This window comes from Artemia sp. Qi Xiang Cuo, chromosome 13 (assembly GCF_049724085.1).
Source record: "Artemia sp. Qi Xiang Cuo chromosome 13, ASM4972408v1, whole genome shotgun sequence".
Taxonomy (NCBI): Eukaryota; Metazoa; Arthropoda; class Branchiopoda; order Anostraca; family Artemiidae; genus Artemia; species Artemia sp. Qi Xiang Cuo.
In genome coordinates, this window is record NC_142806.1 from 29,134,479 (window position 1) to 29,157,631 (window position 23,153).

Here is a 23,153-nt window from a genome sequence, read left to right on the forward strand (position 1 = left end):
TTTTTTCTGTCCAGAAAAAAATCTGGGAATTCCGCATGTTCACACCGGAATTCAGTTCTCACTGTCCAGATAATTTTTCTGGACAGATTTTTTTTTCTGGCCATCGGAAAAATCGGCGTAAGATTCAAAAAATGGATCATGAGGCTACAACTGTTTTGCTCTTGTGCTTACTTCGAAGGAGAAAGAAGAGAAAAGGCCTACAAGCCTCAGAGACTATGAGAAAAAGAAAATTTTGGGTCAGAGACTTTTTAAAAATGAGAAGTGAAAATGGTGCTTCAAACCTACTAATCAATACCCTGCGTTTGAAAGATGCAGATTGGTTTCATGACTATTTCAGAATGTCACCTAAGCAATTTGATAACCTGCTTGGTCTGGTTACACCATATATTGCAAGACAAAATACAAACTTCAGAACAGCTATTTCACCTAAAGAAAGGCTTGAAGTGACATTAAGATATCTTGCAGCTGGTGGCACACAGAGAAACCAAAGCTTCACACATTACCTAGGAAGGTCGACTGCCAACCAAATTATATGGAACACTATGGATGCAATCTGCCAAGTACTGTCCCCATTATTTCTACGATTTCCCAGTGAGCAATCTGAGTGGACGGAAATTTCCCATGAGTTTGCAGTAAAATGGAACTTCCCACACTGTGTTGGAGCTATTGATGGGAAGCACATTAGAATCCAGGCTCCACCGAATTCGGGGTCACAATATTTCAACTACAAGCAGTTCCACAGCATAGTGTTGATGGCTATGTGCGATGCTAACTATCGATTTGTCTATGTTGACATAGGCAGTTATGGCCGGCAAAGTGATGGTTCTGTGTTTGGCAATTCAACTCTTGGTAAGAAAGTGATTGCCGGTACTTTAGATCTTCCAGGCAGTGATACGACTGATACAGGAAATGCCACCTACTTACCATATGTGATTGTTGGAGACGCAGCTTTCCCCTTGAAAACAAACTTACTTAGACCCTATCCTGGTGATCACCTTCCAGTACCAGAGGAAATTTACAATTACAGGCTTTCTCGTGCACGAAGGATAATAGAAAATGCATTTGGAATTCTTGGTGCCAAGTGGAGGATATTCAGAGAAGCAATTAATGCAAAGCCTGAGAATATTGACAAGGTCATACGCACTTGTGTTTGCCTACATAATTACTTGCGTACCGAAGATCTTACAACTCCACGGAGACACTCGAGGTATGTTAGTGCTAACTTCGTTGACACAGAAACTGACGGTGTTATAACATTGGGGCAGTGGAGACAAGAGCAAGTAAATGGGCTGTTACCAATTGTCTCAACAGCAGCACGAAACCCAGCTGAAGCTGCCAAACATGCCCGTGACAAATTTCGAGACTACTTCATGACGCCAGAAGGAAGTGTTCCTTGGCAGCTGAGTAGAGTGAGTCAAGGCCGCATTCCTGAGTAGGTCAGTGTTGTGTTGTAGCAGCAGGCTGTATGCAAACTTATCACACTCAAAGTTGTGTGATTAACTATCAGAAATGAATGTGTAAATGTGTGCGTCTATTTCTGGCTGTAGTTTAGTTACTTTTCTATAGTAAAGAATAAAGTCTATAGTAAAAACGGCTTATTTCGCTTTTTCTGGTGGATTTTCCTGCTTTCAATATATTGCTGGTAAATTTATCAGATAAATATGCTGCATGGGTTCAGGGGAGGATAATTGATAGTAATGACTGGCAACTGTTAAATAGCGACTATTTTTTCTAATAGTGAGATAAAATACTGTTTAATACTGAGATAAAAACTAACTTTCAGTAAAGCACAAGTATAGTACAAAGTACAAAGCACAAGCTATACATAAATGTTTGGGTCAATGTGCGACACAGTTATAACACTTCTGAACCGTAATCTTTCCGTTGAGAAACCAAAGTTAACGCGAAGCGCTGAATACCATTAAATTTATTGCCTAGCTTGCAATCCAGATGCATAGTTTCCAGCAAAAACTTATCTCAACTAATTCAACGACTGTTTAGGCCTTAAATTTGTTTGTTCATTTTTAGAATCCATAAACATATTTCGTTACTCTCCCCAACACCGCTTTTCTTTCTAAGCCGCTACGTTAGGCACAATCTGTTTTGGAAAGAATATGGCGTTAGAAAGTGGACATACTTGACACTGAACTTTTCTCGCCTGAAAGAAAAAGAGAAAAAAAAAGAAATTGCACAATTTCCATGTCTTTAGCCACTGTCCTAAAGTAAAAATGAAGATTTTCGAAACAACCGGCTTTAAAAATAACTTTCGATTTCGCCCTTAATCTATATCCAACTTTTGAATACGTCAAGGCATCAATATTTGCACTACGGAAGTCTTGACAGAGGAAAAAAAGAAAAAAACGGATACGGTAGTTATGCAGCATCCGAGCTCGTCCACTATAACAAGCATTCGAAAGTAGAAAAAAGAGCTAAGCATGAGTGAGTGCAGTAGAAAATGTTGGGGTATTGAGATTTTGCATACTGATAAAACTCAGAGCAAAGAACTGCACTGAAATGAATTTATATGGATACTATTCTTCTACATAGGCACTAGTTTTTTCAATATACTTTCCTACCGCTTTTGAATGCTCTACTGCATAGCCATAAGCCGCTCTAACTCACTTGCCTTTGAAGCATGTCTTTGTATATCTGAACCATAGCAGGATTGCCAACCATAGGTCTAATCAACCATAGAGTCTAGTGGTAAACTAAGAAATTACACAAACACATTACTCATTTCCTGGTCATCACTTTCATATTTTTTAAGCACTTCAGAAATTTCATGACGTGCCGCTGCTTGTGCTTTTTTTGGCAAACCGTTCAACACGCTACAGATGTACTGGCTAAAATGTAAGTTGGGTGTTTTTTTCTCTTGTAAAGACGAAAGAGCTTTGACAATTTCTTGGTCAATGTCTGTATGTGCCTGGCTACCTCCAGGAGTATTCTGAGTCTTGTTACCTCCACTACTACCACATGGCTCTTGGGATGTTTTGCGCTTTCGTTCAGGCTGGATGGGAGCTAAAGGTGACATACATGATGATGAGGTTTCAGACTGCTGATTCTCCGCGGAGTTTATCTTAGCTCTTTTTGACGGCTGAAAAAGAGATTCTGCTGTCTGCTCAAACTCTTCTGAGCTCAATTCTATATGCTGAGTAAATTCGTCTTCATCATCAATTGAAGTATCTATCCTGGTCAAAGTTTCACTAACAGAAGCAATCTGCAGAGGCTCAGTCATGTTGTCCACAGTTTTTCTTAGCTGACCCGACTCTGTCATGAAGCTGAAAAGGTGGAAATACTTCCATGTTTTTCTGTTTACTTTTGCACCATCTCCACTTTTACCTTTTTCACTGCGTCTACACTTCATATAAGTATCTCTTAGAATGTCAAACTTTTTCTTCAAAATGTATGCAAGATTCTGAACAGGCAGTCCATAATCTGAAAACAAAATCCCGGATTCTGCCATGGCTGCAAAAGAGTTTTTCTTCTTCCTACAATCTTTGTAGTCTTCTCTAGAAGAATCCCATAGCCATGGATAGTTGATACAGGTGTTGACAAGGAGTTCAATGTCACTGTCAGACCATTTTATTTTGTCCTCCATGACGATAATGGTATCCTAGGGGTTTGCAAGGTACCAGCTGGCTTCAGCTCTGGTTCTTATGCCTAAAAAGAAAAAAGGGTACAGATTACACTATTATATTATTACATAATAACATATTTACATTATATATTGTAATATCAGTTGACTTATGCTGAGTTCCGACCTACTCACCATGGTAAGCAAACATGAAAAAAAAGTTAGCAAATCCGTTCCAACCTTCTTCTCCTTACCATAGAGTTACCATGACTATTGTTCCAACCTGACATTTTTCCCTTGATTTTAGTTACCATAGTAACTTTTTGTTTACCATGCTGCTCTGCAGGGTAAGGAGCTTACTATTGTAGCTTACCATGGTAACTGGGTTGGAACTCACTCGCCAGTTGCCTCTTAAAAAAATTTTTATTTAAAAAAAGTAATTGGTTTTAATAGGTTCCTATAAACTGGTGTTCTTTTAAAATATCTGAAATTAGCTAATAACCTTACTAATTATAAAATTAGCTACGGTAGAAAAAAAAACAACATATTGGTGTTAAGAGCTTCATATAAACTCTAGTTATAAATGTAGCACCACGGGTGCTGCATACCTCCCCCCTACCCCCCCCCTCAGCAACACCCCTGGCGCCGTCTGATTTATGCCTAACTACTATATTCATCGATTAATGTGATGGAGCATTAGATTTATGATTATGATGTCATCTCAAACCTGTGACAATTTTATAATTTAAGAGAGTCCTGTAACTTTTGAATTTGCTGAAACATTTATGGCCTTTTCTCCCCATCATATTTCTGTACTAGACTGATTGAGCTCTACTTCTACAAAGTCAGGTTACCTAAATAAAGGTGCAGTTTAGTTCCCACTGTAGTGTGGGGTACAGAGGCCCTACCAATAGAACTGGGATATACAGTAAGAAGTGAGCTGCTTATACCCTGCTTCTACTGGACAGTAGGCTATCTGTGCAACTTTACAGCCCAATTGACTAAATAAAATACAGTAAGAAAAAAGTTGTTTTTATCAGGGGGAACTAATCTACACCTTCTCATGTATCTCCAACGAATTTTTCTCTAATATTCTTGTGAAGTCAGCTTCTTCAGTTTTTTACCTTGATCTTGGTTGGTGGTTGTCGTTTTCTGAGTGATCTTTAAATATCTGCTTGTTCTTCAGCTACATCAACCATGCTTTGAACTACTTTTAAGGCTAAAATCTGACCAGATTTTTTTTCTGGCCAGAAAATATCAAACTCGATCTGATCGAAAAATCTGGTCAGAAAACAGTAAAATCTGGGAAAAAAATCTGGCCAGAATTCTGGAGACGAAAATCTGACCAGATTTCTGGTCAGTGAGAACAGCAATCTGGGCAGTGAGAACTTAGCTTAAGGTATGTCCTGGGATGGTATTTTGAATTACCTACCTCCACTCCTTCTCCTACTAAAGGGTCCTGAAATGTGCCTACATAACAGGTAGAACCTATTGAAATTTGACAAAACAAGTCTTTACCTTAATTTTCAGTTATTGGCTTCTTTTTCTCTGGCTTTAGTTCTGAAAATACAATCCCTGTTATTTGAGTATAATTTTAAGCCATATCAATGGTTTTTTTTTAATATAGGAAATGTATTTGTGTATCTTTAAAACCTTAATACTTGGGATTGAGCAAAGTTGTGAAGCTGAAAATTTTGTTGTTGTAATTCATTTAAGCAGAAAGATCTATTTTGCAAGGTTTCACTGAAGATCAAAGGTCAGGGCCCTCTAGAGGGAGGAGTGGAGGTAGGAACTTCAGAACACCTTCCCAGGACATACTTTAGCCTGTAGACCCATCTCTGAAAGTTTCATTTTCCTAACCTATCCACTTTCCAAGATAGCCAAAAGTAGCTTAAGTAGAATTTTATCAAATGCTGGAGCTATGCCCCTGATGGGAACAAGGTTAAAAAAAGAAATTTATCAATTATTCCCCCTTTGTTACTGTTTTTAAATATAAGAAAAAGTGCTATTACAACTAAATCCTAAAACATGTCAATACAACTGGAACTTTTAGATTCCTGAATTTATACTTTCTCAGCATGATAGTTGTCACTCAGACAATACCCCTCTAATTCTGATTGGGTAAATTTTTGACAGTTCATATCATTGACTTACATATAAAGTAAACATACTACATGATGCCTTTTTTATGCTCTTTCCAAATATAACAATAGTTTTTTTCAGAAATGAATTTTACCCCCACCTCTATATATACTAATTGAGGGTACATATTTGCACAAGAGGGCAGTGGGGGTAAATTTTATTTCTTATACAAATTAGAGATCATCTTGAAATCTACCCCCCCCCCCCTTCCTCTAATGTGCAAATAAATACCCTGAATTGGTATATAAAGCCTAGGGATGGGGGTAAGATTAATTTTGACAAAAATTATCATTATATTTGTTAAGAGCATAAAAAGCCCATCAAGTAGTATGTTTAGTTTATTTGTAAGTCAATAATATGAACTGCTGAAAATTTACCTCTGAGTGTCTATCAGATATATAATGGGTAGGCCTATTTACAATAGGCCTACAAAAAGAAAACAATAAGACCATAACAGTCTTCCTTTATAAAGTGTAATACACTTTATTGATTACATTACCATAGTTTTCTTCAGATTTATCTATGTCTTAAATAATATTTATTCAACAATTCCTTTGAAGTTCCTATATAGTCCAGGACCATATTTGGAACCACTAGGAGAGGGTGCATTGCCTGCACAGCATAGGCCTAAACAAGCTTATCAGGCAATACCACAAAGATAGCCCTTTTAACTACTAGTATTACCAACCCACATTTTAAACACATTTAAAAAAATACTTATTCCATAACTTCTTTGAAATCCCTTACAGCCTACAGTGATTTTTATGGGTACAGCAAACCTGTATTAGCAAAGGAACAATAAAAAATGGCCTATATAGTTCAGGACCATATCTGAACCATTGGGAGGGAGGTGCATTGTCTGCATAGCAATAGGCCTAAACAAACTTATCAGGCAATACCACGTAGATAGCCCTTTTAACCACTAGTATTACCAACCCAAAGTTAAATTACAGTCTAGGCTACTTTTTATAGTTCATTTGACTTATTTAAAAGTCAATCAGGCTTTTTATAACCTATAACTCACCAAATACTTCACCAGGCTTTGGAGCTGAAAATGCTATGTTAGGGCTAAAGGCTAAAAGAAGTTGTTTTTACTCACTCTGTCAGGTAGTTTTAGGTCTTGGGATTTTTTCCAAGATTCTTTGCACAAGGGAACACAACAGTATGGTCCTCCCATTGATGAGACTCGAAAAAGACTACAAAAAGTAGACTTTTGTTGTTATTTTCTTCTTTATACCTATTAGAGATGAGCGATTTTTACCAACAACATGGCTGCCACGAGTAGTTCTTTTTCTCTCCGAGGGTGGCGCTTCAAAAACGAATAAGGTCTATTGCACTTAAAGCAATAAGTCCTTTCTAGATAGAAAATTGTCGATGCTTTTTTTCTATAAGCATGAATTTAAAATATATATATTTCTTTTTAAGGAACTGTGGACCTGTAAGATTTTAATTCTAATTAATTTTAGCCGTATATTTTGGTATAGGCTTGCAAGATTTTCACTTTAATCAATTTTTTATCCATAAAATCTTGTATAATCAGAATAATTTAAGCATGAATAGGGAGAGATAGCCTAGGCTAGACCCCTAGGCTAAAGAGGTGGCAGTTTGGGATAATTATTTTTGTTTATTTCCAGCCTTGTGTTTTGAGCCTCAGTTTAGAATAAGCTGCTTGTTTTGAGAAATGTAATAACAATAAAGAAAAGGTTAAATTTTTTAAAGGTTTTCTTTTAGCAAGCCTATTATAAGGGCTCACAACTGGGTGAAAAATCCAAATTTGGTATTATTGATTAGCCCTAATGTCTATGAGTAGCTTTTTATTAAAGATCAAATGGTAGGTAAGTTCTTTTGCCCAACCTTTTCCTTTTTTCAAAAATTTAAATAATGTCTGATATTTTGTTGTTGTATATTTTGTATTTTCTGGCAATTTCATTTATTTATTGGGTAAAATTCTACTTTAGCTACTTTTGACTATCTCAGAAAGGGGTTAGGTTAGGAAAATGAAACTTTCAGGGATGGGTCTACAGGCTAAAGTTTGCTCCTGGAAGAGGTATTCTGAAGTATCTACCTCCAGTACTTCTCCCTCTAGAGGGCCCTGACCTTTGATGACCTTTAAAAATCTGTGAGTTATAGAAGTGAAACCTTGAAAAATAGATCTTCTGCTTAAATGAAGTATAACAAAATTGTTTTCAGCTTTGCAACTTTGCTCAATCCCAATTTATAAAGTTTCAAAGATATCCAAATACATTTCCTAAATTCTGGAAATAAAACATTGATATGGCTTAAAATTCTGCTCAAATAATTGAAATTGCATTTTCAGAACAAAAGCCAGAGAAAAAAAAACTGATAATAGAAAATTAATGTAAAATGTTGTTTTGTCAAAATTTCAATAGGTATATATAGACCTGTCATGTAGGCAAATTTCAGGACCCTCTAGAGGGAGAAGGAGTAGAGGTAGGTACTTCAAAATACCTTCCCAGGACATTCTTTGGCATGTAGACCCATACCTGAAAGTTTCATTTTCCTAAGCTAAACCCATTCCAAGATAGCCAAAAGTAGCTAAAGTAGAATTTTACCATTTATTGTATATGCTCATTGATTTAAAGGGAAATAAATAAAACATTGGGATACATACTGGCAGGGGTGTCCCAAGGGGGGGGGATATAAATACAAATTGAATAAAAAACTATTAAAAATTAAAATATGTCAAGGGCTATTAACCCACCCTGTAGCTTTCCTGTCCTAGGTAGGTCTCTGTTTTAATTAATTTCTTCTGTTTTAAAGCATTTTAGAGACATTCTAAGCCAACCATGGGCATATTGCTGTCACAATATGCCCAATTGAGCTGGTGGAAAACAAATAGAAAAAATAAATTTTCTTTTTTTTTATTATTTCAAGACTAAAATATCACAAAACTAGGCATTCACAGTGCTTGATTGTATTGTAAATAATTACAATCCCTGATGGAGTTTTGTTGATACCTGTCTTAAAAATAATTTGTCTAAAAAAAATATATTGTTTATGGGGCAGCAGTGAAAATGGCAGCAACTATGAGTTGAGTTTTTTTCAATAATTTTTTTTCAAATAATTGTTGTTCTCTGGTCACATTTTTTATTAAGTGAGCAACTGTAGTCAGATAAATGACTAGGCTAGCTCTATAACTGCTTCTAATTTTATTGAAGATAGTATTTCTTATTGGAGTATCTTGCATTGTTTTTTTAGTTGACATTACTTGTATCTCAGCTGAGGAGGCCAAAGCCAATTGGGGCTTCTCTAATGCTGAGTTTTCATCAGCAAGACTGGTTGAAATAACTGAAGCTAGTTCTTGCACTACTTCAGCTGGGCATTCATCTGGGGTCAATGAGAGTTTGAATGTTTGGGCATTAAAATGCACCCTTTGGTGTATCTCCTCCCCTCTCTAGCTTGAAGAAATATTTTCGAGGTGTAAAATTTTTTAATTTTCTTATGTAAATTCCCTGTTGCTTTACAATTACAAGGTAGTGAGAGATATGCCTCAAATGGTGAATTTAATGCACCTGTTTTAAAGTTTTAAATTATATTTTAAAGTTATTTTTGTACTCTCCCCCCAAAACAAAAGTCCTGGTGGCAGCTTTGGGATCTTACATCAATCACTACCTTCGCTCTCCTGTTGTTTCTCCCTCAGAACTAATTCTGTATTTATCTGAAGGCTTAATGAGTGTTAGGATGCTTTGGCATTAAAATCCAACCTTCAAGCCATCTCCCTCCCTCCCTAACTACAAAATAATCAGAGAACCACATTATAGAGGTTTAAAAAGAGTTCTTGTCCTTCTTTGTAAGTTAAAAGTGATTGGAACTCAATCCTACCAGAGTCTGTGTGGGGAGGGGGGGTATTTTCTGTGGTTTTTTTTTGGGGGGGGGGGAAACATCTAGACTCACACACACACCTACTCTCATATGACTTGTAGGTCCCAATTCTGCATACATGAAACAATCTAGTAGCACCCTAGATACACTGAGTGCCATCATTTCATAGTTCTAGGTATTACCCCCCCCCTGAAAAATACCCCATGGAAAATAAGGCTTTCCAAATTTGAGATTTTTTTTTCTGCAGGGGGAAGAAATTTTGGTACTTGTCTATTATATGCCACTCCCTCAAGTTTATGCTGTGTAAAACTTGAGAACTAACTGGTTTCTTTGATAGTTTTTTTTCAGCTCAGCATGATACAAGACAAAGACAAGTTACAGAATAGATAGGAAATATGTAATTTGGGCTAAATATTTGCACATAAGGGGGGGATAAAGCATTTGGACATTTTGAAGCCAGAAACAATTCTTAGTTTATAATATGCATAATAATTGTTCCTAACTCATTCTGCATGCTGACTTGCTATACCTTTCTCCCCCCCCCCCCCCAATCTGTTTATCAGGTAACCAAGAAACAAAAAAAGAAGCTGGTTTGTTCTCAAGTTTTAAGAATTTTAAACTTGAGTGACTGGCGTATAATACACAAGTATTTTCAGTGGGGGGGGGGGTCTATAGGGGAGGTAAATGCTGGCTGCCTATTTTACTAGCCTCTACTTTATATTAATGCTCCAATTCCATAAATTGTCTGGGGTATTATGGGTGACCACGCTTTTGTTCTAGGTCTCCCTGACCCCTATGGAAAATACATCCTCACTGAAAGGAAATTATTTCCAAAAATTCCCCCTGACACTCCCCCCCCCTGCAGAAACCTCACTTGCGGAAAATGTTCGCATGTTTTTCAAAAACAACTAGCCTACTATTTGTGAGAAATGGGCAAATTACTAAACTTAAAAGGCATGTATACTTCTACAATAGGGTTTATGATTATTTTTTATGGAAGGGGGGGGGTACACAGTAAACTAAAGAAAACACATCGAAAATTTGAAATTAATATCCACTCTCTTATATATTTAACCATTAGACCAGTATTTGTGGTTAATGATGTTATTTCGAAAGTAAAGATCAACATTAAACCCAAAAATGAACAGAATTTGTTCCATTTAGACAGGGGACTGCCCACTCCTAATCAACACCTCCACCTCTTGGTTGCAGAAACTTTGGAGAGTGCTCATTATATCAGAACTTGAGACTTCTAGTCCTTTTCTTGTGAGTCAAAATCAATTCTAAACCAACCATCTGGGGGGGGGGGTAAACGCCTGCTCTCAAAATTTTAAGGAACTTATTAGGGTGGTCATTATATCAGAAAAAGATACCTCTAGTCCTTTTATTATGATTCAAAAGTGACTCTAAATCAACTAGCTGGGGGGAGAGGGTAAATGCTCTGCCCCATATTTGTTTTGTTATTGTGAAAGTAAAGATTGATATTAAACCCAAAAATGAGCAGAATTTGTTCTGTATAGAAAGGGGACTGCCCACTCCTAATCCACACCTCCACCTCTTGGCTACAGAAACTTTGGAGGGTGCTCATTAGATCATAAATTGAGATCTCTAGTCCTTTTATTATGAGTCAAAAGTGATTCTAGACCAACCAGCTAGGGGGGGGTCGCCAGCCACCAAATTGGATAAAAACATGTTTTCTTCCAAATTATAGGGTTAACCATTTCATTGTTTAACCTGTTTTAGTGTTCCTATAACCTACAGAGTTGTTAGTTACTCCACATATTATTACTTCCTTAAATCAGCTTCTGTGTTTCCTGTTAGCTTCCGCTTTTGAATCTAATTTATTTATCTGAATATCTAAGTTCCTAGTTTTCTGAGAAACTAGCCATTAATTACATTCTAATGTCAAGTCTCTTGAAGTTTAAGCAAGTATAAGATAAAATGTCAGTCTGTCAGTCTTGCAGTCTGATTGTTGTGTACTTGTGAAGCAAATTTTAAGGTAAAAAACGTTTTAATTGCTGACTAAACTGTATTTTGGAGTATGGGGTCCTATATTTATAGGAAAATTACAATTTTATGCATTTTGAAACAGAATAATAAGTCAATTCTTTTAGTGGATATATTGATATCAAAATTTCATTTTCTAGACTTTTGCTTACCATTGAACTGAGTCGCTCCTGAGTTGAACTGAGTTCTGTTTTGGCCTTAAAAAACAAGAAAAAAAACACGTCACAAATTAATAAAGGCATGGTTGTCTTGTCAAGCCATCAGATAAATGCAGATTTAGTTTTACAGGATAGATGAGGGGAGGGTGGAGGTAGAAACTGATTTATAATACCCAGGGCTGTAACCAGAGGTACAAACGCATCAAAAATGTGAAATTGATATCCTTTCTGTAAAGAAGGGGGATTGCCCCTTCTTTGTCCAAATTCTTTCTCGTGTGGTTTTGTATTTCAATTTTCCTGATTAGAAATCAAGCAGGGCTTGCACTATCTCCGAATTTTCGGGTATTTCACCGAAAATCTTTGCGTCACCCCGAAAAAAAATTTGGCTCCCTATATCCCCGAAAATCACGCAATCACGGTGCCACCCCTAGTGATTTATCACCAGTGACTTTCCCTGCCTAAGATAACTTTGCACACTATAATTCTTCACTATTCTCTTGTTTGTTAATTTTCGACTCTTTTTTTACTTTGCATAAAAACCAGAAAGATACAATATGCAATTGCAAATATTGCAATATACACAGTTCTTCTTATGTTGGCAAAAAAAAAGTATTGTCTTTTTGAAACGAGTTTAAATTATTTCGAATGCAGTTTCCCAATTGCTATTTCTTACATCATTCATAGTCAAGAATTTTATTTTTCAAGTTGAATAGAATTATAGAACGCATTCACTAGAATACAGATTTAGCATTCAGTTGGATTTTGAAATTGATAGCCAACAGATTGTTTCTAAGGCTGAATTGTACGTTTTCAGAATTTTTTTTTCTTTTGCTGTTTTTAGATAAGATTTTCTTAATGTTTAATACTCAATTGTTGAACGCCTGACAGATTAAAAAATAATATAATCTTCTTTCTGAAAATTTTTTATCCCCCCCCCCCAAAAAAAAAACCTTCTATTGGAACAAAATTTACCTATATACTAAGCTATGTACAAGGTCGGGGAATTCAAGATTGAAACGGAAGTTACCCCAAAAATATAATTCATAAGAAAAATTGTAAATTATTACCTATAGGAGGGGGGGTATAGGGGGCTATCATTAAAAAATGATCACACCTCATTTTTTTTTATTGAAACCTTGGATGTCGAAAAGATAATTATTTTTTTCATTTAAAGTGGAGATGGAAGAATATAATATCAAATTTTCTTGGACACCTTTGAAATATTTTGATAGACCCAGGGCCACCCAATAGGACTTGTTCATTGTCTTGAGTATTTTGCGATTATTCATAGACTACTGGCCTAATTTAGCTTTTGTGTGTGCTCCCTTTTAATTAGACTCTTTGGAACCGTTCTACAGCACTATCACCGGTTTCCCCTCGGGATAGGATCCCTTTCTTAATATGACATTGGGGCAGGTCTCATTGCATGAAATTTCTCATATGAGTTTCTAAGTGCCGCAAAATTCTTTTCAAAACTGACAAATGACAAATCTAGATCAAGACACAGAAAACTAGCATTAACCTTGTACTAGGCTTCAACTGCAATATTATTTAAAGAAGCGGCGAGGAAGTAGCTCCTTGATGAATCCCTTTACAGGACATGATTTTAGTAAAGGTAATTTTCAACACACGCGGGTGACTAGTCTTAGTCTTCACATTGCTTTCGATACAATCTGCCAAAAGGAGCGACTTACCGACTAATCAAGACCCCGATTAGACGCCTCAAAAACCGCTACCAGAAGACCAGAGTTGAATGCTCACTTACAAAACCAGCTAGTACAACGGAATCCCAGTCCGATTGTACCCTAAGCAGAGATTCACCGTGGGGGGAGGAGTTTGTGATATAGCAGCCCCCCTTTTTAAGGGGCTTATTTAACCATAACCAGATCCCGACTCTTTAATTTAGTCGAAGACGGTCCATGTCGTATTTTCACTATTGTGGAAAGAATTTTATATTTTCAGACTTCTCTATAAAAAAATGGCTAATTTTGATATTCCTCGGCTTTAGTCGCATATCCAATTAGCGACGAGTCCGGCAATTTAAATTAAACCAGGTTTAAAAGGGACTAGATTGAGAGAAACTTGTAGTTTTTCAAAACTTGAACATATGAATGTCGCGGGAGCAACAAATTAGTTTTGTCCTGGAATTTCTTTTTTATGTTTATTATATTTTTTTTCTATGTCTTCGATTTCAGTATGTTGCAGGAAAGTGGTAAAGGTCCAACGTCTTGTTTTTGACAGAAAGTGTGGTCATGCTCATAAATATGACCTTAAATTTTGGAAAACTGGATACTATTTGTGCCTTAGGACAAAACCATGATTAAAGCTTATCGTTGAGCTGTAGCTAACATTGTGTGAGATGAAATGGAGTTTACAGTCTATGTCAGAGATCTATCTGAGGTTGTTCCAACAAGATTTAAAATTTTCCAACCCTAATTCTGCCTCCGAGTGGAAAACCCCATTCAATCTTGCATAAGTTCCAAATTGAAGTTGGAGTAATATCAGTTGGAGCAATATCGAATTGAAGTGTCTAAGATGGGCATCGGTTCCCTGGCCCCATCGCCAAGATGTTTGTTTCCAATGATAATTGGAATAACTTGTAGGTATATTCCCACGGTTCCAAAAGTGGTGAAACAAACTTTTACTTCACATTACTGTTTGTGATTTTGGTTGAATATGCTGTTTCATTTTCAGCATTTAGGATAGAAGAAACGTCCTTCCCAAAATTTAATAGTTACCTTATTGCTAAAGGAATTGACGTGATCAATCTAATACTCCTTGACGCGCTTATACAATAAGGCATCCGTTTTTAGTTCATGCGATGCACCATTTTCAAAATACTGACAATTTCATTTTTGTGGCACATATCAGAAAGAAATATAGCCAAGCTATTGAACTGATCCAAAACAAGCTAAGCCCTGAGTCCTGATTCAGGGGAGCAAAATCCTGATTCAGCGGGAATTAAACAAGCAGAAGACATGAAGTGGTCCCTCCAATATCCACCTTTCTCTCTCCCTGTCAAATTTTTGGTAGACAAGTAGACATATAAACAAGAGAGGTTAAGTGCAATTAAAAACCCATTCTAAACCTGTCTTTTTGAAGGCTAAAAGTTACCCTCTTGGTGCACCAATGCGTTTAGAGAACGGAACAACCAAAAACCATTCAATGTCTCCTAATTTTTTTATGGTACATAATGTTCTTCTACCTTCCTAACATCAACTTTTTTTGGCACAAAGGCAGGCATGTGCAGCCTTCTTTTAAATCAAAACATGCAATGATTTTCAATGTATATAGTTTCAGTCAATAAATGAGTCCGTGCACCCTCAAACACATCCCACTCATTGTCTCATCAACTTTTATACAGAACAGTGGGCATGTTGAACCGTCGTATAAAGCGAAATCGTACAAGAATTTTCAATGTGCATGATTGGCGGCACGGTTTTGGCACGCAGCCCCTCAAACGCCACCCCCTCCCTATATCAAACAGTTTTAAAGAACAATTACATACATTTTCGTTCACTGAGCATAGAACAAGAATATTGGGTAAATGAGGCATGGCAATGAAAATATTCAGTTATATTCTGCTCTTCTACTTTTCAACAAAAGTGCTTAAACATAATTGAAGTCTCATCTAATCCGGATAAGACTGTCCAGTGAAAGTCCATTTTATAGAAGAGACAAATGTTAGATTGTTCTTATTGTTCTGAATTACATTTGCTGAGGCAACTTTTGTTGCCTTCTTTTTTCTTTTTTTTTCTTTCTGCATAGATGATAAAGGATAATTTTAATAGCCAAAGTAACTGTCGGAAGATAGGCGTGAAAAAAAGAGCCGATAGTCTGACCAGGAAAGAATATTCGATAAGCTGTTTAAGTGATATCTGGTCAAATAATATGACTGAGAAGTTGTTTAAATGGAGGATCTCCCCCCCCCCCCTCACTTTCCTTTTCCGAGCACGGTGCTTCAAGCTAGACATCAAGGGGATACTACAAATGCGTTATCACATTATTAGCTGATATCTAAAAAAGTTCAATAAAACTGTTTAAATAAGATCGTTATCACAATAGAAATTGGTCTATGGGTACTACATTGAGATGAATCTTTACTATTTTTATAACTGAAGCGATGATACTGTCGAACACCAAGTCAGGCATTAGACCACAAGAAAAAAATCTTTTACTGCATTAAAGTTAGGTGGCAGTAAAAGTTTCGGACTACCAATCACTAAGTACCAGCCCCATATATCATCAACTTTCTTTAAGCATTTCTTTTTAACATTATTAACGGCTTCACAGATTCTGGAAACAGAAAAAGACACTACGAAACACTGACACTCGGTACAATCAGCTTGCCTTTTTTCCTATTTCTAATTCTAAGATATTCAAGCAGAGGATCCGACGCAGAGAACTCAGAAAGAGAGTAGTTATTCCACTCATCCTCTGAAGGGTATTTGAAGGGTCCCTAGGACCACTTGGTCTCTTGTATTTCGTCGATAGTTAAAGTGTTAAATGTTATACATAAGTCAATATAACAACTTGGCATGGAAAATCATAGGCAGCGCGCTAGCGCTGCATAAGTAAAAAACGATGTGGCCACAATGTGTTTTTTGTTGTTTTTTTTCTCCGACAGGCACTTCGTATCGAAGGAGTTGTCGTAAAAACTTCGAAAAGGGCTCATTCGATTGGAAATTGGAGTGGCAAGGGCCCTTTTCGTTAGTTAAACGTGATTGGAGAGCAACTAGCCGCGCGCCCCCCCCCCGCCCATCATTCCCCCAAACACATCCAATCAAAATCTTTAGACAGCGATTCTGTTCTGCGTAGTTGATTTTCAAATAGAAAATATGTTTTTGAGGAGGACACTCCCCCAAAACCCTCGGGTCAAGGGTTTTAAGTTATGCCCTGAGGGCATATAAGTTTTTATAGAAAGTGTTGTCGTAGAAACTTCAAAAAAGGCTCATTCGATTGGAAATTCAAAGGGCTAGTGCCCTTTTTAATAGTCGAAAGTGATTGGAGGGCAACTAGCCCCCCTCCCCACGCTCACTATTCCCCCAAACACATCCCATCAAAATTTTGAAATAGCCATTTTGTTCAGCGTAGTTGATTTCCAGATAGAGAATATGTTTCTGAGGAGGACACTCCCCCAAAACCCTCAGGACAAGGGTTTTAAGTTATGCCCTGGGGGCATATAAGGTTTTTTATAGAAGGCGTTGTCGTAAAAACTTCAAAAAGGCTTATTCGATTGGAAATTCAAAGGGAACTTCTCCCCAGCAAAACTATTTTGCCAACTAGCTGGAAAGAAACATTGCCGCAGAAAACAATTCATTTTCCAACTGGTTGACTAATAATTTACCCCCAGCAATACTTAATTTTGCCAACTAGCTGGAAAGAAACATTGCCCCAGAAAACAATTCATTTTCCAACTAGTTGACTAAATTCCCTCAAAATATTGCTCTGTTCTTCTGTGGTCTGATCAAGCCTTTTTTACAGAAGAAAAGAATTGTGATTCAAGTTCTGCAATGTGTGGTTGCTGCAAAAAGTATCTAAAAGCTGAAATCAAGATCTGCAGGCTCTTGAAGATAAGGTAAATACTGTAGTGTTTGGTAATAATTAAATTAAAAAAACAAGTTTTTTTAACTGAAAGTAAGGAACGACGTTAAAACTTAAAACGAACAGAAATTATTCCGTATATGAAAGGGGCTGTCCCCTCCTCAACGCCTCGCTCTTTACGCTAAATTTTTTTATTGTTTAAAAAAATAGAGTTGTGAGAAAGTCAAACTTTAGCGTAAAGAGCGAGGCGTTGAGGAGGGGACAGCCCCCTTCAAATACGGAATAATTTCTGTTCGTTTTAAGTTTTAACGTCGCTCCTTACTTTCAGTTAAAAAAAACTTGTTTTTTTTATTTAATTTTTGAACGTTTTTGAATTAATGCATGTTTTGATTTTGGCTCACCGTACATGAATAATTAAAGCAAAATTTGCATATTATATTTGGTTAAATGGCTTTCTCGAAACTTGTTTAATTTTATTTACGAACGTTTTTATTAGTAATAAATATACGTAACTTAGAATTAACTTACGTAACGAACTTCTATATTCATAAATTTTTAACACGTATATTAGGGGGTTCGCCCCTAGTCAATACTCTGCTCTTTAAACTATAGTTCGAATTTTTTTTCCAGTTCATTAAAAATGATCTCTTAATCACAATCAGTTGATCAGTTGAAAAACTTTTTTTTTTTTTTTTAATTCCTGATATTTTTATTTAATAATGCTGGTAAATCCGGCGCCCCCGGCCTAGCACTGTCCCTTCCCCCCTGTAACCTTCCTTCTTGGAAAGATCCGTCCCTATAGCCCCCGACCCTCGCCGTCCCCCCCCTACCAGAACAAATCTCCTCTGAAAAAGTCTGTATACTTCCCAATAACCAAAACTATATGTTAACATTGAGTAAAGTTCATAACTTTCAGCCCTCCCCCTGGGGACTTTGGGGGGATCAAGTCATCCTAAAAGACATTTTTATCATATTTTCGACCATGCTGAACAAAATGGCTATCTCAAAATTTTGATCGGGTGACTTTGGGAAACAAATGAGCGTGGGAGGGGGCCTAGTTGCCCTCCATTTTTTTTGGTCACTTAAAAAGGGCACTAGAACTCTTAATTTCCGTTCCAATGAGTCCTCTCATGATAATCTAGAACCATTGGGTCGATACGATCACCCGTGGGGAAAAAAAACAACAAAAAAACAAACAAACAAATAAACACGCATTCATGATCATTGTTCGGACGAACAATGCATAACTCTTCATTTTTGCAGATAAGTTCTTGAAGATTCCGTATGAGGGTCTCTGATACGCTGACTCTGATGGTGTGATTTTCATTAAGTTTGTAGAACTTTTAGGGGGTCTTTCCCACTTTTTTCTAAAATAAGCCAAATTTTCTCAGGCTTGTACCTTTTGATGGGTCTGATTAAACTTAATGAAACTTATATATTTGAAATCAGAATTAAAATCTGATTCTTTTGATGTATCGATTGGTATCAAAATTCCGTTTTTTAGAGTCTCGGTTACCATTGATCCGGGTCGCTCCTTACTTACAGTTCGTTACCACGAACTGTTTGATAAGCTTTTTGTGTTAGGATGAGTTGGTTAAGATGAAGTCCCTTTATCAGAGGCAACACTATAGCCTTGCCTATAGTAAAGGCCATATGGCTCAAATGTTTTGTTATTATTATTTATTTGTATTTTTTTCCCTAGAGGCACTTCATATGGAAGGAGTCGTTGCATAAACTTCAAAGGCAGTTCATTTCAATGGAAATTGAGAGTTCTAGTGCCCTTTTTAAGAGTCCAAAGTAATCAGGGGGCAACTAGCCCCCCCCCATGCCCTTTTTTCCCAAATGCATCCAATAAAAATTTGAGGTATCATTTTTGTTAAAAATTGATCAAAGATCATATAACAAAAACTCTGGGGTCAACACCTCCCCCCCTCAGGGCTTGAGGGCAGGCATTGTAAGTCATGCCCTGGGGCAATATATGGTTCTTATGGAAGTAATCCAAAAAACTGAGATAACAATTTTTTTTAAATGGTTCAAACATCATATAAAGAAAACTCCAGGGTTGACGCAACCCCCCAGGGCCCGACTGCAGGCATTTTAAGCTATGCCCTGGGGGAATATATGGTTGTTATGGAAGAAATGCTTGTAAAAACTTCAGAGAGGGCTCATTTGAATGAAAATTGAAAGTTCTAGTTCAGTTTTGAGAGTCAAAAGAGATTGGAGGACAAATAGCCCCCTCCCCATGCCCCTTTTCCCAAAATGTATCTGATGAAAATTTTGAGATAGCCATTTTGTTAAAAATAGTTCGAAGGTCAGATAACTAAACTCTGGTGTCGACACAACCCCCCAAGGGCCCGGGGGCAGGTGCTGTAAGTTATGCCCTGGGGGTATATATGGTTCTTATGGAAGGGATGCTCGTATAAACTTCAGAGAGGGCTCATTGAATTGGAAATTGAAATTTCTAGTTCATTTCCTCGGAGTACAATAAAGATTGGAGGGCAACTAGCCCCTCCGTTCCACATCTTGTTCTTCCCCAAACCCCTCCAATAAAAATTTTAAGGTGACCATTTTGTTAAAAATAGTTCAAACATCAGATATTAAAACTCCGGAGTCGACACAACGCCCCAGAGCCCAGGGACTGGCGTTGTAAGTTATACCCTGGGGGCATCTATGGTTCTTATAGATGGGATGCTTGTATAAACTTCAGAGAGGGCTCATTTGATTGAAAATGGAAAGTTCTAGTTCACTTTTAAAGAGTTATAAGAGATCAAAGAGACTATTTTTCCATGACAATAAATAAAAGTTCAAATAGGGATAAAATCCCTACCGGATCTAATCTAAGAAGGTTTTAGATCCGGATCTGAGAAGGTCAAAGAGACTAGCTTCCGTTTTTACTTTGGAAAGAATAAGATTATTAAACAATATGTAGTTTTATTTTATTTTGTATATAAATTATTGTTTTTAACTGTTTTAGTTTAGTTTTTCTACTGATTACGGTCACTGCATATGTGACCCAAATATCTAGTATTTTTGTGAAATTGATCACTGTGTATTAAAGGATTTTATCCCTATTTGAACTTTTATTTACTGCCATATTGCCCAAGATTGTTCTTGTTGTGCAACCACCTAGGGCCAAACGAAAATTAGGTTGCCCTCGAGTTGGTTGGGAGGGTGTCGTAAAGAAAGGTTTAAGGGTAATGGGGACTTCTTGGCAGGGTTTAAAAAGGGAGGCTGGATGGAGGAGGAGCGTCCTTAGAAGTTTTGGTTTCAGGCTGCTTGGTGCTTTTGTTGATAGTAGTATTTGTATCTGTCTGAAGGGTCCCCCATCCACTGGAAAAATAATGAAAAGGATAAACTCTCTGATGCTTGCCCAAAGGCCTTGGGATATTTGTTGCCACTCAAAATCAGTTACTTATCGCACGGCCTCTCCCAAATCTCAGAATGAGTTTCAGCTGCGAGTACTTGTTCTATCTTGCTGCTACTGGAGTTTCATTTTAAGCAAATATTTTTAGCATTCTCTTATGAATCTCACAACTGATGCCAAAGGATCGATTATTGAAGAAACCTTAGTGGAGACAATATTTAACACTTAAAACAACTGTTGAAGAGCCCATTTAACAAACAATCATAGGAATTACTGGTTAGAAATGAGGATTTGAAATGAAAGTTGTATATTTATGAGTATTCTAAGCAGCTACATTTTCATTCAGAAACTTACCCATTTGTTCCATCATCAAATTGCAGTATTGGAGGTGGTCTTGCCGGCTTTGGCCTACCTCCCAGGTTTACTGGAAACTGTTATGGCATTGTGAAGACATATACTACTACAGTTGGGTTTGGTCCTTTCCCTACAGAACAAATCACTATAAGTCTTTATTGGTCTTGTTTTATTAATATTTTTCATGTTATTTTATTATTAATATATATTATTATATTATTCACGATATTTCAATATATATATGTATATATATATATATATATATATATATATATATATATATATATATATATATATATATATATATATATATATATATATATATATATATATATATATATATATATATATATATATATATTATTTTTCTTAATATTATTTATTTATGTAATTGTATTATTTTTGCACTATTATAATATTATTTTTTTTGCGCTTTAATTTAAAAAGAAAAACTTTCCACAAAGAAGTCTTTCAAAGAATAGTAAGCAGCTAAAATAAATCTAAGACAATTACAAAAAAAAATCAATTGTTATTTCAACCCAAAAAGAGGAGAAATCACTATCAGTAAGTGAAAAAGACCCATGATGAAAATAAATTACCAAGACCTAAAATAAAAAGAAATTGTTTGTTTTGTATCCTAAAATTCATTTGTAAAGACTGGCCTATATATCAACTTTTATAATTTGTAACAATCATAGTTGAGTTGTAAAAACATTTGTCATCTAGTCGGAAAATTTGGCCCATCTGTATAAGTCAATATATATATATATATATATATATATATATATATATATATATATATATATATATATATATATATATATATATATATATATTATTTTTCTTAATATTATTTATTTATGTGATTGTATTATTTTTGCACTATTATAATATTATTTATTCTATAATGACATAATGATCTATTCATGTTATTATTATTGCTGTTTTTTGGGATATCTCCAAACCGTTTGTTGGATTACGCAAGTTGCGAGATTATGCAATCCAATTTGTTGGATTATGCAAGCTACAAGATCATACAAGAATCGTTTTTAAGTAATAAAATGTAAAAACTATATTGTTAACTAATTTATTCAAAGTCAAGCATATATATTTTTTTTTATTTCGCTCTATTCTGTGCATTTGCTACCAAACTATGTAAGTCAGAAGCATGGAGCTTTTGCAGAATAATTTTGGAATCCGTAAAAATAAAATTAAGAGAATTTTGCCTTTTCTTAAGTAGGAAATGTGATGCTATGATAACAAGCATCCGATTGTTGACAGTCGAGACCAATCTTTATGAGGCGTGAAGACTGAAGTTACTAACCTTAGTGAGTCGAGGAGGGCGATGCAAGCCTCTATTCGCAGGGGTTGAAGGTCCTAGCCTGTTGTTGGCTAAACGGTCGAGAAGAGGGAGGACTTCTTTAAATTGTCTATTTCTTAATTATTGTAGGTCACTTATTTCGGGGGAATGGTTGTTAACTGGTTGGATGAATGTGGCAGTGGACTTTATAGTCCAAACTGGTGGTGCTAATTTCCGTTTCATGGCCTATTTTTGTGCTTTCTTAGAAAATCGGACAAACGCTTCTGGAGCAAGGATATAAGTTTGGTGTCAATACTGGCAGGCGAAGACGCTGTGGATGGTTAGATCTTGTTGTGCTGCGTTATAGCAACTTCATTAATGGTTATACAGGGTAAGGTGTTCTTCACTAATTTTTTTAAGTCCCATTGTTGCGCATTTCTTTGTGCTCCTTTATTGCCTATTTCTGATACCAGCATGAAAATTAAAAACGCTTAGACATGTATCCTCATCAGGGAATGCCATGTAGTCCTAATAAAACAATTAAATTTTGACTAAGAGTGCTAAGATATTACACTATACTTATTATTTATAACATATTAATTTAGATTTTTTTAAATCATTTTAATTAAAAGTGATTCTGAGTTAGTAAGTATCTTCTTTACTTCTCTTTGTTAAATAGTTTTATTCGAGAATCTATTCAATAGCTAATGTCATGCAGTCCTAATAAACAATTAAATTTTGACTAAGAGTTCTAAGATATTACACTATACTTAATTAATTATAAGATATTAATTAAGATTTTCCTCAAAAACTATCTTAATTGAAAGGGATTCTGAGTTAGTAAGTATCTTCTTTACTTTTCTTTGT

General features: G+C 36.0%; 1 protein-coding gene across 1 annotated transcript in view; it reads left to right on the plus strand.

Moving 5' to 3' along the window:
- Nucleotides 1–6,984: 6,984 nt before the first annotated feature.
- The window catches only part of LOC148945158 (uncharacterized), a 56,095-nt gene continuing 39,926 nt past the window's right edge, over nucleotides 6,985–23,153 (plus strand). Inside the window, exons 1-4 of the mRNA XM_089098962.1 lie at nucleotides 6,985–6,997; nucleotides 8,936–9,079; nucleotides 17,280–17,302; nucleotides 22,553–22,677. Coding sequence (XP_088955088.1) covers nucleotides 6,985–6,997; nucleotides 8,936–9,079; nucleotides 17,280–17,302; nucleotides 22,553–22,677 — 305 coding nt within the window. The remainder of the gene's footprint in view (nucleotides 6,998–8,935; nucleotides 9,080–17,279; nucleotides 17,303–22,552; nucleotides 22,678–23,153) is intronic.